The sequence below is a fragment of the Phoenix dactylifera genome, chromosome 11, assembly GCF_009389715.1.
Source record: "Phoenix dactylifera cultivar Barhee BC4 chromosome 11, palm_55x_up_171113_PBpolish2nd_filt_p, whole genome shotgun sequence".
Classification (NCBI taxonomy): Eukaryota; Viridiplantae; Streptophyta; class Magnoliopsida; order Arecales; family Arecaceae; genus Phoenix; species Phoenix dactylifera.
This window is the reverse complement of record NC_052402.1, coordinates 23,130,584-23,146,762: the sequence shown is the minus strand read 5'-3', so window position 1 is coordinate 23,146,762 and position 16,179 is coordinate 23,130,584. Positions and strand designations below refer to the sequence as shown.

The following is a 16,179-nucleotide window of genomic DNA, read 5'->3' as shown; positions in this document are numbered from 1 at the left end:
TTCTAATACGAATACATCCAAAAAGATCAAAAAATTAGCAAATCGACAACTTCCTCTTTCCAACTCACAGAGCTTTCCGAAATAATCGGCCATATATGAGGCCACCCAATCTATGGCCCGTTAGCCTCACTATAACCGTGCTTTGCCTGAAAAGCCACGCCATCACTAACTATTTTCCGGATGTCTTGAAGCAAGGGATGACACTCATCCACGTTACTGATGTCCTATTGAATCTAGTTGATCACTGTAGTCGAATGACTGCTCTAACCCGCAGCACGCGTTGAGCATGGCCCAGACCGGCCTATGCTACCCTCAATTGAGCTTCTGAAATCGAGGTGTTGAAAATCTAGCACCCATAAGCAACAAATTCTGCGGCACTAAGTATACCAATGAGAGCGCTCACATTTCACAAACATACGCCTATATAACTTCCCTGGTGTAGGAGACTAACACGTAACAACCCAACCAGGTGGTATGGTCCCCGGCGTCCACGTGACCAAGTATCCTCTCGCTCGGACGACTCTCACAACCATTTCTATGCGACACACAATCATCGCCGTCCAAATCGCAAGTCAAGACCATCTCGCCCCTCTCCTTCGACGCGTCAGATTTTTGAATCCCGACGCCGTCGCATGTCCCTGCAAACGGACGGCTGAGATGCACAATACCGGGTAAAAATTACGACAAATTCTGCCACCTTAGACAGTCGCATGCGCGGGTCGCACATGCAGCCCTACGGGTCACGTGGTAAATAAATTAAAAACCGTGACCTTTTTTGGGACCCAAATCGAAATCCAAACCGAGATCCGGCGGCAAAACCAGTGGACGGAGAGGGGAGCCTCGCTCTCCTCTCCACTTCGCAGAGCCAAAAGAAAAAACAGGGAAAAAAAAGCGACCCTTCTCTCTCTATTTCGCTCGGTCTTTTAAGTAAATATAAACGCCGCAGAGGGAGGCGGAATATTGTGAACTCCGAAGCCGTCTCCTTGCTCTCTCTCTCTCTCTCTCTCTCTTCCGCTCGAAGAGAAGGAGAGATCGGTGGGAGTTTATCTGGATCGAGGTATGGGCATTTCGTTTTTGGAACTGAGGTCGTTCTTTTGTTCACCGATTTCTTGTGTTTTTGTTGGTTGATTGCGTTGAATTCTTTTACTTTTTATTTCGATGTCTATTCTAGGGTTTGTGATATTGGAATCGTCGACCATGGATCCCGGGTTTGTGGGCGGGTTGATCGGGCAAGATTTGGAGGATTTATTTGCGGATCTACCGGTTTATAAATGATTTTTTTTAAAAAAATATTTTCCGTATTTTTTTTAAATTTTCAAGAAAGTTTTTAAGCAGATCGGTTGCGTTAGGAGGTAGATGTGCAGCTTCTTGAGGTGCTGACGGTTTAGAAGTCAGCCTTGTTAGATATTTCCTTTAGCCAAAGAAATCAATTTATTGATTCATGGGTTTTGGGGTTGAGAATTGGCTCTATAATTTTGGTCTTTTTCTTTTTAAAGAAATCTTTCACTTGTTTGTTTTTCTTCTCATTAATTTCGTTGATGTGGAACTGTTTTTTTTTGTAGTATTTTACATTTTGGTGAATTATTTATTCTTGATGCTGAGATCGTTTTATATGGGTGATAGTGAGGAAGAAAACCTTTTTGGCGGATTTAGCTATGTGTGCTACTAGGGTTGGTGATAACTTTGGCTAGCGAAAGGTCTGAAAAAAAAAGGGGAGAACTTGGGTTACTGCAGTGTGATGGGAGACCCTTCGCATTATTATTTATTATTTATTTTTCTTGTAACGTAATTATCTTGGACATGTCTGACAATAAAGGTCTCATTGAGAAGCCGATCTCAGGCAGAATGTAAACCAAAATGCAAGTTGTGTGCCTGTGTAAAAATGTACTGCTATCAAAGTTAAACTTCAGAAATACTATAAGCAGGAAGAAAGTCTGAGCTACCAAACATTTTTTAATGTTAATATAAGCTTATGATCTTGAGAAGTGCAATAGTTCTTTTAAGTAAACATATGACTTGAGTTAATTCAGCATGAATGTGAAGTAGACTGAGGTGTGGCACATAATCATCACTGGACGATGGAAGCATATAAGCTTTGAGGCATTTTCACTGATTTTGCTTTTTCTTTTCTCCAGAAAAGGGACCTTTTCTGCCCAAATAAAGTACATACATTCAAAAATCAGAAACTACTCATTATTTATTGGTCCTATTGTTTTATAGAACTTGTGGACTTGGGAAATCTATATTTTCTAGGTACTGGCTTGCCAATTAGTCTAGATGGCTTAATATGAAGAATTTCAAGTGTTATGCTTTTGAATTGGTATACTGATACAGTGTAAAAACAAAATTGGAATGTGTTATTAGAACATCACTTTCCCATGAGAAACTGAGCTCTGCTTGAAGCATAAAAGATGTGCAGATGTCAAGAACACGCCATGGATTAGTGTCCATCAAACATGTTGTTGCATTGTTACTATTTTAAGTTTTAACATTTTACAGGTTTGAAAATCTTTGGCCTTTTGTCTATGCATGTCTGCCACTTCCTGGATTATGTGAAGAGGGCCACTATAAGATGCTTTCTCTTACAAATTGTGCATAGAAAAATTTAAGTGATGCACACAGGTTTTACCTTTTCTTGCAGAAAAACTAATTTGAATCATCATTTTTTAAAATCTTTGCTTACAGATAAGCAGTTTATTTTGCTGAGAATTTCCATTAAACTATTCTCTGTTAATTATGTGATGATACCTTTAAGTAATAAATTGTTTGCCCAGCAAACTAATTATGGTTAAGACATGGCAAATGTGACCCAAGAGTGAGCCCGATCAGACCGACACACGCTGCCATACTTCTAGTTTTAAACTTAATTGATTTAAGTTGAAAAATTAAAAGTTAGCCATGAAAAAAGATAGGCTGCTTTTTGCATGATGTTTATGAGCTTTAACATTAATGATAACCTAAGCAAATGACTTTGATGAATATGTCCACATTGTGTAGCCAAATTTTGCCATAGCAATACTGTAATAATTTGTTTTTAATGTAACTTGACTGAAGCATAATGGATAGTCTATTTTTTGGTTAGTTGGAGGAACATGATGCCATAGGGGTGCTCGCATGACTGCCTTGAATTGGTGTTTTCCTATAAACAATTCTTCCCTTCTTCATGTGGTAATGTTTTCAACTTTCTCATCTGTTTATGTTCGTTAGCTAAAACCTTAGAGAGGGGTTTAGCCGTCTGCTATGGTTAGATGGGAGGAACCACTGTTTATAATGGCCAACTATTGGATATTTTATTAAGCACACCTCTTGGAAATTTTCTGGTTAAAACATGAGGCTTCACAAGTAGATCAGTGTACCCAGTCACACTGGATCTTTTTTTTTTTTTTTTTAAATTCCTTCCTGCCTTTGTTTCATCATTTTTTTCATTTTTCTTTTGTAATTACTCAAGTTTGGTTCGAATGGGCAGGTGCCATGAACGGTTCCTTGTGAGAGTGGTGCATCTTATTCTTTAAGTCCTAGTTGGCCATGAGGAAGGAAAATTCCATAACTGCTGGTTATAGAGTGCCTACTGTTCGAATCACACGAGCTCGAGCTGCTGCCATCCGTGCAAATGGGGGTGGGGGCGTGCTCCCTTTGTTACCATCACTTGCGAAGCGAGAGAAGATGCAAACACAACAAGGAAAATCAAAGAGGGCGCCTACAGATGAGAACAGTCAAACTGCTTCTCTTAGTGCAGGTTTTCAGCACAAAAAGAGAGCAGTACTTAAGGATGTCAGCAATGTATGTGCTGATAATTCATATAGGCACTGCATTCCTGCAGCAAACGTGCAGGTTATTGACCTTCTCTCTTTAGATTATGGAATTTTTTGTTTCAATTTTTTTTTTTTAAAATTGTCTTTTACTACTCGGGAAATTACACTTTCTTCTTTTGATGATTCAGTCTAAGACCTCCCCTCAGGTTAAACTGGGTGGCTCTAAAGCCAAGCGATGGTCTGACCAGAAGAATTCTAAGTTAGCCACAGCCACGTCTGTTGAAACTGCGATACTTCATGATTTTGTGAAAAATAAGGTGGCTGAAGAGATACCAGAGGTAGGAATATTGGAATCAAAAGAAGCAACTGTTTCAGCAAAAGTGGATGAATGCCTTTTAGCCCTACAAGATATGGAGTGTCTCAGGGATAGTGAGAGCACATGTGATACAACTTTCTTCAAGGAACATAACTTCAGAGAAGGAACTGAAATCATCAATCATTCAAAGAATGGTTCGTATCATTTTTCTGTTTCTATTTTAACTTGATACAATCGTCCTTGTGAATTATGGTTGTCTCTAGAGACTACTTTGAGCACTGGATCGCCAGTAGCAATGACAAACTAAACAATGGCGATCCAAGCAAAAGGCTCACCATCAAACTTTAGGTGAATAACCAATGAAATCAGGCATATATTGATGGAAAAGGCATGTTTACTTGGTTCATATAAATCTTAGCTCATGTATTTAATAATTTAAGCAGTTCATTTATCTACTACTGCCAATTCATACCAGGAAATTTATGAAGAGGGTCTTAGAAATTTCAATTCTATAGTGATTAAATATAAGCTTTGTGATGATCCAGATGCAGGAGGCTTCACCGGGAAAGATATTGTAGATATTGATGCTGACCATGGAATTCCTCAGATGTGTAACATTTATGCTGAGGACATATATACCAATTTACGTGCTGCAGAGGTATCCTTAACAGACATTATTTGTAAATATCGATGCATCTGAATCTTTTTTATTCTCTCTCTCTCTCTCTGGGTTGTTGTTTTTCTACAATTTAACCGATTTTAGATCTCCATCAAAGTTATCCTTTCTTTTCTTTTCTTTTCCTTTTTCTTTCTCATTTGCTGCTATTTTACATGTCAAATTTGGTGTGGACAATCCCTATGTTGTTGATATATGTAACTGTATTTGGGAAATTTTTTGTCTAGCACAAAATCTGTTTTCTTTTGTTGGTTTCTTCCTCATCTTTTCGATCAATACATTGCTATTATGCAATTCTTTATTTACTTGATATACTGCTTGTTGCTTGACCTTAAATTTTTATTTCTTTAGCTTATTCGAAGGCCTTTCTCCAATTTCATGGAAACAATGCAGCGAGATATCACACAAAACATGCGGGGCATTTTAATTGATTGGCTTGTGGAGGTTTGTTAATTTTCTTTATTTTCCTTAAATCTTTATATGCATTTTCTGCTAAAGATGCTTGTTCTTTGTTATAGATCCTTGAGATTGCAAGGTGGGCATGATCACCGAAGGCATCATTTAAAAAAAATCGCAAATCTTGAATTAGTTTTCTTTGCTAAAATTTATTAGAATGAGTTGGAGATGTGAAGACTGTATTTTGGTAGTATGCTACTACTTTTAAGTTAAGCATTTGGTATATAATCGTATTCTTTATCCAAACAACTGACAAAGGAGAGACATTTGCTGTGGAAATTTTCAGTATTGGAAATTGCCAAATTAAATTGTTGATGGAATGCTGCAATACGAAATTTTAGCAAACCACAGATCACCTACCTTCTTTTTATACTTCAAATCAAGATTGGAAAACATTACTTTTGATGTTGCATCAAAATTACTAAAAAATATCTACCTTTTTCTAAATTATGGTGGGAGTAAAATCTCATAGCTTCGGATGACATGAAATATTTTTTTGAACGAATATTCGTTCTGGATTTTGGGTTACTTCCAAAATGAATTGGCAAGTAAATTGCAATATAGGATCCAACGCTGAGTTTCTTTAATAAATGGTTAAGACATGATTTTAAGAACTAAAAGACATTCAGGAGACCTAACCAAAAGGTCAAGCATGCACAAGAGTTAAGGTTGGAAATTCTAATATTCATAATGCATAAACAATAAAAGCTCTGTCTTCCACTTCATTTTATAATTGTTATTTTTGAAGAATGAGTTATTTATTAACTAAACTTTAAGCCAAGCTAAATAAAGGATACTATAAATATACAACTATTTGTGATCAACTATTTGAAACTAAGACTGGACTTTCTGAATCTGGTTCTACCAGAATCAAGGTCATTGTTAACTCTGACTCATTCAAATCTTGAGGAATTTTCATTTTTAAACTTGAGACCCTACTTAAATTTGTTTCTAGCTGGATTATAGTGTAGCTATATGGTTGACCATATAACCATGCTGAATGCTCGACAGGGATGGCAATAGGGTGGGTAGGCTAGTATCTACTCATACCTTGCAATTCATGTACATGCACCACATTGTATTTATCTTGAGGCTTGGTAGGGCAGGTAGAGTTAGATAGGGTGGGTCGAGGTGGGTAAAGTTGCAATTTTTTTTTTTTTTTGCAAACAAATCAAACAAATAAAAAATGAATTGAAACGTAAATCTCTATACTGCACATAACATCAGACAAAATAAAAATCAAAGACATAGAACATAACAAACCAAATGTTCAACAATGATAGAGTCAACAAATAGAAATATTGTTTTTTAGGAAGTCAAATATCCCTTAAACTAAGAAAAGCAATCAAATAAAAAAAAACAAACAACTAAAAATGTATTTTGTACCTTTTCACATGATTAATCTTTCTCATGATTGATTACCACACTTTTTTCTCCATTATCATCACAATCATCATAATTATCAAGGCTTATATAATTGGGTCAGGTTTGGGGCGGGCTTTGCCATTATCCGCATTTTCCCTGAATCTACTATGCGATTTAGAATGAAGACCCGCCTCTGCCACCGACTTTAAACGGGTAGGGTAAAACCCACTTCATTAAGGTCGGATCGGGTCGGGTCCCTGTGGGGCAGAGTAAATTACCACCCCCAATGCTAGAAATGCAAACGTTGTAATAGGATAATCAGCTTTGAGGCTAAGAACCCGATGATGTGAAATACATAGTGCATGTGTTTTAATCAATGCTTGGATATTAGATGTCAACCATGGCTAGTAGAACTGCTCCTAACCGTCCGGTTTGGGGCGTCCCAAGCCATACCGGTGGTGAAAACGAGACCGGCGACGGTGGGGGAGGAGAAGAAAAAAGAGAAAAAGAGGGAGGGAGAGGGAGAGGGAGAGGAAGGAAGAGAGAGGAAGGTGGAGCCAGCCGGCAGAGGCTGACGAGCCACCGTGCGGAGGAGGTGGAGGCCGGGGAGCCGCGGAAGAGAAACTCCCGCTTTGGGCCCCTGTTTCGAACGAAACAGGGGATCGGAGGCGGAGCTCCTCCTTCGCCTCCTCCGTGGCAGCTCTCCGGCCTCCGCCTCCTTTACCTGACGGCTCTCCGTGACAAGAAAGAGACTTTGCTGGAAAAATCTGCTTCCCCTTTGAGTCTTTTCCAATTATATAGAATACAAGGCTTAATTACAGCTATAGAATCTCCACAATCTAAGCATCTAATAAATACAGATCTAGCCTAAGAATGGAAAACGAAAATACATTTCAACCTTATTTACAACATACAATGAATGTGCTAAATCAGATTCCTCTTTTCAGCATACAACGAAGATGCTAGCTGTAAATCAGATCCCTAGTTTTCAGCATACAACAAAGATGCTAGCTGTAAATTAGATCCCTAGTTTTCAGTATACAACAAAGATACTAGCCTGTTGTGTGACAGCTAGCATTGACACCCCCCTCAAATTGATGCTGGTACAGGTACCAACAGCAATTTGCTGACCAAGAACTCATGTTGTTGCCTAGGCAAGGCTTTGGTGAAGATGTCAGCCACTTGTAAATTAGCGGAGACATGTGGCAAAGAAATGAGTTGCCTATCAAAAGCTTCATGTATAGAATGACAATCAACTTCTATATGTTTAGTGCGCTCATGATAAACTAGATTCGCTGCAATTTGTATGGCACTTGTGTTGTCTGCATGTAGAGGAGTTGGAATAGATGGAGCAAATTCAAGTTCAGCAAGGAGCCCACATAACCAAATAACTTCAGAGCATGTAGATGACATGGCTCGCTATTCTGCTTCAGTAGATGATTTAGAAACCCTTTCTTGTTTCTTGCACTTCCAGGAGATCAAAGCATTGCCAAGATACATACACCACCCTGTTGTAGACCTACATGTGTCAGGGCATCCAGCCCAATCTGCATCACTGTAGGCAGTAAGTGCGAGATCAGATCTAGTAGGAAAAAATAATCCACGCGTAGGAGAGCCTAGAAGGTATCTTATTATTCGACGGACAGCAGTCATATGAAGATGTCGAGGAGAAGACATAAACTGACTGACTTGATGTACTGCATAAGAGATATCCGACTGAGTGACGGTTAAGTAGACAAGGCTGCCAACAAGCTTGCGATACAAGGTGGGATCAGAGAAAGGGTCACCTTCATGTCTTCTGTATTTAACATTCAGCTCCGAAGGTGTATTAGCAGGAGCAGAATTTTCTAAACCAGCTAAGGCAATGAGGTCTTTAGTGTATACCTTTGTTGGTTTAGAAAAAGACCTTTAGTAGATGTGTGCACCTCTAATCCAAGAAAATAAGTGAGGGGACCAAGATCCTTCATATGAAAATTAGCATGAAGAGACTCTTGAAGCTAAGTAATCAAAGATGAATCAGTGCCAGTGATGATGATATCATCTACATAAACAAGAAGGATAACAATACTGGTGGAAGTCTTGTGTAGAAACATAGAAGTATCGTACTGGCTTTGCACAGAGGAAAGTCTTAGATTAGTTTGCCTGAATTTTTCAAACCAAGCCCGCGATGCTTGTTTTAACCCATATAGAGACCTCTTTAGGCAACAAACAGCATTGCTAGAAGAGCTTGCCATGCCAGGAGGAAGGCGCATGTAGATTTCTTCTTTGAGATCGCCGTGAAGGAATGCATTTTTAACGTCCATTTGATGGAGAGACCAACCTTATGAAGCAGCAATAGCAAGAGTTGTGCGTGTTGTAGTCATCTTGGCTACAGGAGCAAACGTCTCATCATAGTCAATATCGTATTCTTGGTTGTTTCCAAGAGCCACAAGTCTTGCCTTATGACGGTCCAAGGAGCCGGCAGATTTAAGCTTAACAGAATAAACATACTTGCAGCCAATGGGCGTGAGACCACGTGGGCAGGGGACTATGTCCCATGTCTGGTTCAGTTGAAGAGCATCTAGTTCCTCTTGTATTGCTTGCTGCCCTCACTCATGTTTCATGGCCTGGGTAGAATAAGAAGGCACAAGAATAGTGGACAATGTAGCAACTAAAGATGTAGCTGAGTATCCATACCGATCAGGAAGCCGAGTTTGGCGAGTTGACTTGCGAAGTGGCTGCAGATCAGGTGTAGATTCTGGTTCAAGTGTTGGAATAGGTTCTTGCTGAGGGCTATCATGATGAGCATGCCTTTCATACACAAAACCTGGTTTAAATCTTGTTTTAGAAGATGGTAAAGATTGAGGACTGTCATTAGAAAAGTCTGGCAAGAATGATACTGAAGGTGAGGATGAAAATTCAATGGTAGACATGAAAAAATTTTGATTCTCAAAGAAGATGGCATTTCTTGAGACATGTATCCTCTTAGCAAAAGGATCATAACATAGAAAACCCTTTTGACGAGGAGCATATCCAAGAAAAGCACACCTAACAGATTGAGCTGAAAGTTTAGCGCGTTCATGTGGAGGTAAGTGGACAAAACAAACACACCCAAAAGTGTGGAGATCAGAATACTTGGGATGAGAATGGTACAGACGATAATATTGTGACTCATACTGCAATTTAGAAGCAGGAACACGATTAATTAAGTAAACTGCAATACTAAGAGCTTCAACCCAAAACCTGGATGGAAGTGATAGAATTTTTTTTTCCAGGAATGTTTGAGGAAATCCACGCTTCAAAAAAGAAGTGAAGTGAGGCTTTCCAAGCCGAACGAAACGAAGACAGCGCGAAAGAGAGAAAATGCGATAGCAAAGGCCAATGGGTCGGTCGAGAATAGAAGAAATTCTCAATGACGCTCTTTCTGGTCAGGATAAACCTTATCTGCGGCAAGCCATACATGTTGGCTCCTTCCATCCGAATTGGTTTTTAGGGTCCCTTTTTTTACTCCAAACGAGGTGGATCGAGCGCGAGTGATTCAGAGTCCCGGAAAAAGGCTCTCTTGCTTCTTTTGCTTTCCCACCCGAGCCAACAACTCCGATCGGAGAAACTTCGGAACAAACAACTCCCCCCGAGGGGGACGAGGCCGCAGGCCACTGGCGGATCCCACGTTAGCTCCAAGACGTTGGTCTCTAACTAGAAAGGTACATGCTTGAGCTTGAGAAGCTTCTGGCCCGGTGGGTCCGTAAAACTCACTAGGATAAGCGGTATTATTGAACCATACGAAACAACAAGCGATGAAACCAAAAATAGAGCAGAGGCAAAAAGACAATAAGTAGATACATAAATATATAGGCCAGCTTGCCCTCTGGTAGCCTGGTAATTTCAATAGGCTGCTCAGAGGTGATGGGTTCTCTGGTGAATTCCCCCGTCTCGTCGGGGTCAGGTCCCTTGTTCTGAAGCTGGCATTTTCACTCGCGCTACCCGAAAGGGAAAATGAAGTCACCCCTTTCTCTAAGCCTGCTAGCTAAAAGGCAAGTGGTAGATCTTCTTGTAACATTTCACTTTGGTCATTTTTTTTTTCTCATTGATTGAGTTGATTTCAACCTCCTTCTGCTTCGTATGTTGCTGCTTTGTTGCTGTCCGACCACCGCCTTCGTTGATAGGTCTGTGTCACCTGCCGATCTGCTTTTCGGAAGATGAGCTCGATTTACGGAAACACTCAATGCAGAAATTGATGACTCAAACAGCAAAGTTCGAACCATGTCAAACGGATGGCAATTCTTTCTTTCAGCAATCCCATTTTGTTGTGGAGTGGATGGGCATGACCTTTGAGATATAATTCCTTTTTGTTGTAGAAGTTTCTGGAATTCATGAGACATGTATTTCCCACCTGAATCTTATCTTAAGATCTTGATGCAGGTGGAAAATTGGTTTTCAATGAATGCCAAAAACCTCTTAAACACATTAATGACTTCAGATTTGGATCAGAGAAAATAGATCCATATAAACCTACTGTGGTCGTCAATGAAGGTCACAAAGTATTTGGATTGAGCATGAGAAACAATAGGTGCAATTCCCCAAACATTACTATGAATGAGATCAAAACAGTTTGCAGAGAGAGTACTATGAGTAGGAAAAGGCAGCACTTTGGTCGTGCCTAATCTATAGCTGGAACAATCAAACTCGACATCTTTAGAGGAACACTGAGTTTTAAGTAAACCAGAATTTAGTACATGAAGCAAGATCTTTGAGTTTGGATGGCCTAAATGATTATGCCACATTTGACTCTTGTTTTTGGCAGAAATACAAACAAAAGAGAACAATTTGGAACCACGAACAACAGCTGGAATGTGTAAAGGAAAGAGTCGCCCTCATTTAGGCCCCTTTGCGATCATCGTCCCCGACACCTGATCCTGCACAATACAACCAGTTCCAGAAAAGTGGACATCACAATTATTCTCAACCAATTGCCCAATAGAGATTAGGTTACTAGTCAAACCAGGAGATAGAAAAACATCTTTCAGAGAGGAGAAGACATCACCAATGGCTGTAATAGGTAAGGAGTCCCCATTTGCAGTATGGATTTTTATATTACCATTATATTTCTTGACATTAGAAAGGCTCTTGGAGGAGTAGGTCATATGATTTGAGGCTGCAGAATCAAAGAGCCAAAAGTTTGAAGAAGCTGTTACCTGAAAGTCTAAGTGCTGAAAAGGCAGAAAACATCATATGCTGAACCATTTTAGGGTGTTACAGAGTCTGAGATAGCAGCTGTAGATGAAGAAGGTTGTAAAGTCATGGCAGTGTTATGATCTGAGGTTTTGGGAGCAGCTTGATATGCCATGGTGGACTCAGAATTCATGGAATCAGCACCTGCAGTCTTGACTGTAGCTTGAAAAGCTTTTTGATTTCTGTTTTGTGGCCGAGTTGGACATGTTGTAATGATGTGCCCCTTTGCTTTGCAGTAATTGCAAAACTTCTTCGGACAATGAGTTGCAATGTTACCAAATTCGTTGCAGCTATAGCATTTAACATTCCTCATGTCCTGACCTCTGTGTTTCCCATTTGCTGCATAGGCAATATTAGGAGAATCTATGGAAGTCTGCTGTTGTTCTATAGCTGTTTGTGTAAGGGAACACTGCTCTTCTCTCATAAGTTCACCCAAACAAGTATCCAAAGATGGTGTTGGAGATCGACTCATCAAATTAGACTGAACAGTTTCAAAACTTGGACGTAATTTCATCAGAAACTGATCTCTCTTGCTAGTTTCATGGACTGCTTGGATAGCAGACATTAACTCCGCAGGAACCTTAGCATACACAATGTCAGAGTATTCGGTCCACAAATTAACAAAACCAGAATTGTATTCTTGCACAAACAAGCTTCCTTGCAATTTCAAATTCTAATTGAAATCTTCTAGCATCATTATCCTGGTTGTACACACGTTTCAAATAATCCCACATTTCTTTGGATGTTTTATAGGGTCTAAGATTAAAAAGAATATTAGGTTCTACAAAACCCAAGATCCAACTCCTAATACGTGCATCCTTCACTTCCCACTCAGCCCCTTTCATAACATCTTTTGGTCTAGAATTAGATCCATCAAGATGTCCCCATAGCTCTTTCCTTTTGACATATGTTTGAAATTGAAATTCGCAAGCAAAGTAATTCTTCCCCGTAAAACGAGTGCAAGAAGACTCAGATTTTTCAAAAGACATGGTTGCTACAACAAATCTTCCCACTTAAACAAATGATAAATATATCAAAGCCTAGCAGCCCACAACAGCCAGAATAACCAAATCAAAATATCCCAACAAAAACTGAAAACCTCAGATCAACTCAGAATCCTTAGCCAAGAGAAAAACGTACCTCTGGTGCTCGAAACAATGATAGAACCAAATCTGTAGCTTACAAGACAGAGAGAGCAAAGTAATCACGAAGTTTAATTACTAGCTCTGATACCATGACAAGAAAGAGACTTTGCTGGAAAAATCTGCTTCCCCTTTGAGTCTTTTTCAGTTATATAGAATACAAGGCTTAATTACAGCTATAGAATCTCCTCAATCCAAGCATCTAATAAATGCATATCTAGCCTAAGAGTGGAAAACGAAAATACATTTCAACCCTATTTACAACATACGATGAATGTGCTAAATCAGATTCCTCGTTTTCAGCATACAATGAAGATGCTAGCTGTAAATCAGATCCCTAGTTTTCAGCATACAACAAAGATGCTAGCTGTAAATCAGATCCCTAGTTTTCAGCATACAGCAAAGATGCTAGCCTGTCGTGTGACAGCTAGCATTGACACTCTGGCCCTCCGCTGGTTCTCCGTCGATCTCCTTCGGCCTCCCCCTTCCCTCTTTTTTTCTCTCTCCTATTCTCCCTCTCCCCTGCCTCTCCTACTGTGTCGGTACAGGCCTGGCCCAACCCGATGTGGGCTTGTACCGACTCGTGCCGCCGGACAATTGGTCCCGAGCCCGGTACCGGCACAACAAACACTGATATCAACAATATAACACCATGATATTTAATGGAAAAAAAACATGACCATGTCCAATCAGATAAAACTTTGCTGATTAAGTGTGGATGAGGCACCCTTTCCACTTTCATGCCCAGTTTAGTTCTAACAATGTTGCTTCTATGGGTTCATGTAAGCAGTACATCTGTGCATGGTCAACCTATTCAGGATTTTAATCCTCTGAGTTGGTCTATTATTGTCCTTGGTTTTGCTTACCGGCCGTAATGCAGAAATGTAGCAGTAAGCTGAACATGCAACTGATGAGATGTCGGGACTTTGATTGAAGGAGACAGACTGGAACATAAACTTTTTCTATTAGTTTCTGGACTAACTCTAAGGCAAGCTAGAGAGATCTGATACTCCGATATTGCTTTAGCTGCATCAATCTACATAAATCAAGCTAGGATCCACTATTGGTAAGTAAAAAAATGTGATGTTATTTCATGTAAGTGGTGCCATTTCTTAGGTGAAGTCTAGTGTAAGGAGAATTACAGATGGGTGAGGTTTGACGAAATTGTGCAAACAAGCAATACATGCTGGTGCCTGAAAAATTATATGCAAATGTCAGATTTCGGCTACTAAATGACTATCATACATGGCCATGGGAATCATCAATGAGCTTCTTACATGGACTTGAAGTTTATTTTTTTTTTTAATGAAGTCTATTTTGTAGAATATTTTACTGATATTAGCTTTAGGTTAAAAGGCATTGGCATCTTTCCAACAGAGGCTTCAAACTAGTTCAAAAAACTCTAATGAAAAGATTGCGTACATAGTTTGACAACAGTCTAGAGATGAAGTAGAGTGATCTTTGATTGAAAGGATGTATGCTTGGATGCCATTATGGGAGGCCTGGCTTTGGGAAAATGAATTTAAATTATTTTAAAGAAATGGAAAAGAAACAAGTATCATTGTGGTGCATCTAGTACATGCAGACTATATTTCATTGGCTTTTTTTTTGGAAAAAATCTTTCTGGTCAATACTTTGGTCAAAAAGCTTAAATGTAGAAATGTCCACCATAATAGGACTTGTTTTTGTTAGTAATGGAAAACACATGTTCGAAGTGTCCTTGTATTTGCTTTCTAATTATGCTGAAGATAAAAGAACAAATACATCCTTATTAGAGCCTTAATTTTGATTGGCAACTTTATTAGATCCATAATGTGTTTTTATGGATTAGAATAGGTAGGTTGTCGTGCTGGATGCTTAGTTTGCTTTTTTCTTACAGTAAAAGCTAATATTGGTTTGACAGTACATGCTTCATTATGTTTTTCCCTTCATTTCCTTTTCAGGTTTCTGAGGAATATAGACTTGTTCCAGATACGCTTTACCTTACAGTTTATATTATTGACTGTTTTCTATCTCACAACTATATTGAACGACAAAGGCTGCAACTACTTGGCATTACATGCATGCTGATTGCCTCGTAAGTTTCCCCTTTTTCTTCATTTCTCAGTAATTCAACAAATTATATACAGTATTTACAGCTAAAAAATATAGTTGGTGATTTTCTAGTGTATGAACAGTAAAAGCATTTTCCTTGGGAATGGGTACCCTCTCTGCCATTTATTCCTGTGAAAGTGTCTGATTTGTTTCTCTGCAATGTCACCGCAGCTAAGGCTGCAAATGGGTCGGGTTGATCCGAGACCCGACCTGGCCCGACCCGCGTAGACCCGACCCGACCCCGAATTTTAGGACCCGCGGGTCCGGGTCGGGTCCTAAAATTGGACCCGAATCATTTTCTGGGTCGGGTCTGGGTTTATCGAACGGACCCGACCCGACCCGAATGGACTCGAAGAGAGAAAGAGAGAGGGGGAAAAAGCAAAAGAGTTTTTTTTTTCTTTTTTTTATGTGGGTCATGGCACTATTGGTCCGTCAGGATCCTCTCTTGGTCTATTACACTGTTGATACCTCTGGTGTCTTGGTAGCTGGCTTTTTTTTTTTTCCTTCGGTTTTTTGGTTTCTGTTTTTTTTAACTTTTACAGGGAGGAAGTGAGGGAGCACCGAACTGAATATGGGTCATGTGCCAATTTTCTGCAAAGGAATTGGATTTTGGAAGAAGGTCTGGGATTTTTTTTATCCTCGTGAGAGGGGAGCTGGGAGACACCAAGTTCCGTCCAATCAGTTGTATGGACAAAAAATAGTGTGATATGAAATTTGGCTTGTAGACCGACTTAGTTAGTAAGTCGGGGTCATCTGTTCTGACTGGAGATCAATTGCAAGTCTTTCAAGTCATGGGTCACCCAGCACCTCATAATTATGATATGACCAAATTAGATTTGCCCAAATTCTTTCCCAAAAATATAAAAAAATTGGACCCGATTCGGACCCGAACCCGACCCGACTCGGACCCGGACCCGACCCGGACCCAACTCGGACCCGACCCGACCCGACCCGATCTTCAACCGGGTCGGGTCTGGGTCCAAAATTAGGATCCGATCAAAAAACCGGGTCGGATCGGGGTCATCTAGGACCCGATCCGACCCGACCCATTTGCACCCCTAACCGCAGCAGAGTTTGACTGGTAACAGAAAGCAGGTCTAACCTCTAGGTAGTAATTTCCATGTGGATCATACAGACTTTTGTTGCGAAGTATTCCTATATGAGGTT

General features: G+C 39.9%; 1 protein-coding gene across 4 annotated transcripts in view; it reads left to right on the top strand.

The window, feature by feature from the left end:
- Positions 1-812: 812 nt before the first annotated feature.
- LOC103710197 (cyclin-A2-1-like) overlaps positions 813-16,179 on the top strand; it is a 29,442-nt gene continuing 14,075 nt past the window's right edge. The window contains exons 1-7 of one of the 4 annotated variants that reach the window (XM_039131908.1): positions 813-1,057; positions 3,083-3,168; positions 3,467-3,831; positions 3,959-4,262; positions 4,614-4,726; positions 5,096-5,188; positions 14,862-14,995. In XM_039131908.1, coding sequence (XP_038987836.1) covers positions 3,526-3,831; positions 3,959-4,262; positions 4,614-4,726; positions 5,096-5,188; positions 14,862-14,995 — 950 coding nt within the window. In that variant the 5' untranslated portion in view covers positions 813-1,057; positions 3,083-3,168; positions 3,467-3,525. Of the gene's footprint in view, positions 1,058-3,082; positions 3,169-3,466; positions 3,832-3,940; positions 4,263-4,613; positions 4,727-5,095; positions 5,189-14,861; positions 14,996-16,179 lie in introns of all 4 variants that reach the window. The other 3 variants (XM_039131906.1, XM_039131909.1, XM_039131907.1) reach the window with 3 other exon arrangements.